Consider the following 2139-nt stretch of genomic DNA (forward strand, 5'->3'; position numbering starts at 1 on the left):
GCAGGCTACGGGCTCGAGGACAACTGAAAAATCAGGGTTCTAGGCAGGATTCCAACCTACGACCTCCCTAACACCGGTAAGAACTCCTATAACAACTCTCCGACGGTCTGCGGGCTCTACAGTGTCACGCGCCTTAAATTTCAAATTCAACTAAGGGGTTAATGAGTTAATGGTGTGATGCGCAGAGTGCAAGATGCACCCTAATACTAAATGCTGGGCTTAGTAAGTTGGTTGTCGCATCTCAGATATGCTTCAAGGTGACTGCGCGATGCGGTTATGAGCTGAGCTGTCAGTCGTTATTTGACTATGTAACAGTGTGACGCAGTTCTAGTCAAAGACCCACATTTCACCCTTCCTCACCACAGTAGCTCAGCTAGTAGTCAGAGCATCCGACCAGTTCACGGAGGGTCATGGGTTTAAATCCCATCTGGAACTCGAACTTTTTCCGAGTTTTCAATGGATACAATTTCACAACTTATATATCATTCTCACGTTTCCAATTAAATTCTCTGTAACCAACAAGATCATTGCAGTTATAAACGTCACTAGTAACAAAAGAAAAACCTCAGTTAAACAGTCAGGCTTGATTCAGTGAAGATAGAAATTATTTTTAGTCTCTAAAGATGCTGCGAGGTTCCTTTAGTTGCAACCACGGAAACCAAAAGTCTCTGGAAATACAAATTACAAGAAACTTTGTTATGTTATCGTCGCCATGTTAATTGGTACCTGAGAATACTGAGTCTCCGCTCTGAGCAAAGCGAGCCGAGCCCTCCTGAGAAGAGGAAGTAGCCGCCTCAATGACGTTGATAACTGCGACAATCTTCAATCTGAACTTGCTCTTTCCGCAGTTGAAAAGTAAACGTTTTTCATATATAACCCGTTCATATGAATCCTTCTCTTAGATCATTTATTCATTTTAGTCGGTGGTTTTTTGCAACATTTTAAATTCATCTTTTTGTAATGTAATTACAAGAGAAAATAAGTAATTAGTGACGATGATGATGATAATTATTATTACTTTGTTTTCATTTTCATTTTGTTTATGCGTCCCTTGAGAATTTTGGGTAAGATTACCCCATATACAAAACCATCAATTATCATACCAGACCACCTTAAGAAGCAATTTATCCCACTTGTCAAATTCCTTCGTGGAAAATTAAGTCGGTTGCCTTAACGTTGGATCGAGCTTTCTTATTATTACAAACTCGAAACTTTAAGATTTGCCGCGTATGATATTCTTATTTGCATCGTTTCAACTCTTCTCAGTCCTCACTCCTGACACGGAAGTCCAGCTCCCGCTATTTTACCATTAATGTGTTCACAGGACAAGCAACTTAGTTTTCCTTGAGATTTCTAATATGCGATCCTTCATTTTCTTGACTTGACCGTTTGGTATGATCTCCTTTAAGGGTTATATTTAGTCTCCATACCATGCCCCACCTTTGAAGACATCCACGGAAACTGTCTCAACGCCTACACATTACAATCTTGGAGAAGGCTCGAGCGAAGAACCTGTTCATCGTGCCATAACAAAGAGGGTGAATGGCACTCGGTAGACAGGTGAGAATATAAAAATACTTGCGCAAGATTACGTGGTAAGGAAACTGCCAATCCGTATTTGAGTATGCCCATAGAAACAAGACTTGATAAGGTATATAACACACTACAAATGATATTATGATGACGTAGATCATTCTCAATAAATCACATTCAAGCTCAATCCCTGTCTTGCTACCTTTGCGTTGCTTGGTCATCTCTAAATGTAGTCGTTGTCTCCTCGGCTTGTCTGGCCGAACGCTTGACAATTCTCGGCGCTCTTCCGAGCTTGACATTATCTCCGAAGTTTCTAAGACGTTTTCACGGATGTGCCGCTTGAGTTTTAAGGTGACAGCGCCGTATGACAGAGACATAATCAAATACGGAACCAAAAAGCTAATAGTAAATCGAATGATACTATATATTCTGTTACCGTTTCCTGGAAACTTCGACGAGCAAATTTTTTGTTCAGACGAAATCTTATCCAGACTCCTGGTCACAAACAGTGGAAGCGACAATGCTAAGGCAAAAAGCCACATTCCACCTATAATTGCCGCCATTGCAACTCCAGATAAATTTTTGCGAAGTGGTTTTATCATGACC

At 40.7% G+C, this 2139-nt stretch overlaps 1 protein-coding gene across 2 annotated transcripts in view; it reads right to left on the reverse strand.

Annotated features, from left to right (window-relative positions):
• Positions 1-886: 886 nt before the first annotated feature.
• LOC137975223 (neuropeptide Y receptor type 2-like) overlaps positions 887-2139 on the reverse strand; it is a 3865-nt gene continuing 2612 nt past the window's right edge. For both annotated transcript variants that reach the window (XM_068822309.1, XM_068822308.1), the window contains exon 2: positions 887-2139. This exon is cut by the window's right edge and continues 430 nt beyond it. In XM_068822309.1, coding sequence (XP_068678410.1) covers positions 1467-2139 — 673 coding nt within the window. In that variant the 3' untranslated portion in view covers positions 887-1466.

This window comes from Montipora foliosa, chromosome 11, assembly GCF_036669935.1.
Source record: "Montipora foliosa isolate CH-2021 chromosome 11, ASM3666993v2, whole genome shotgun sequence".
NCBI lineage: Eukaryota > Metazoa > Cnidaria > Anthozoa > Scleractinia > Acroporidae > Montipora > Montipora foliosa.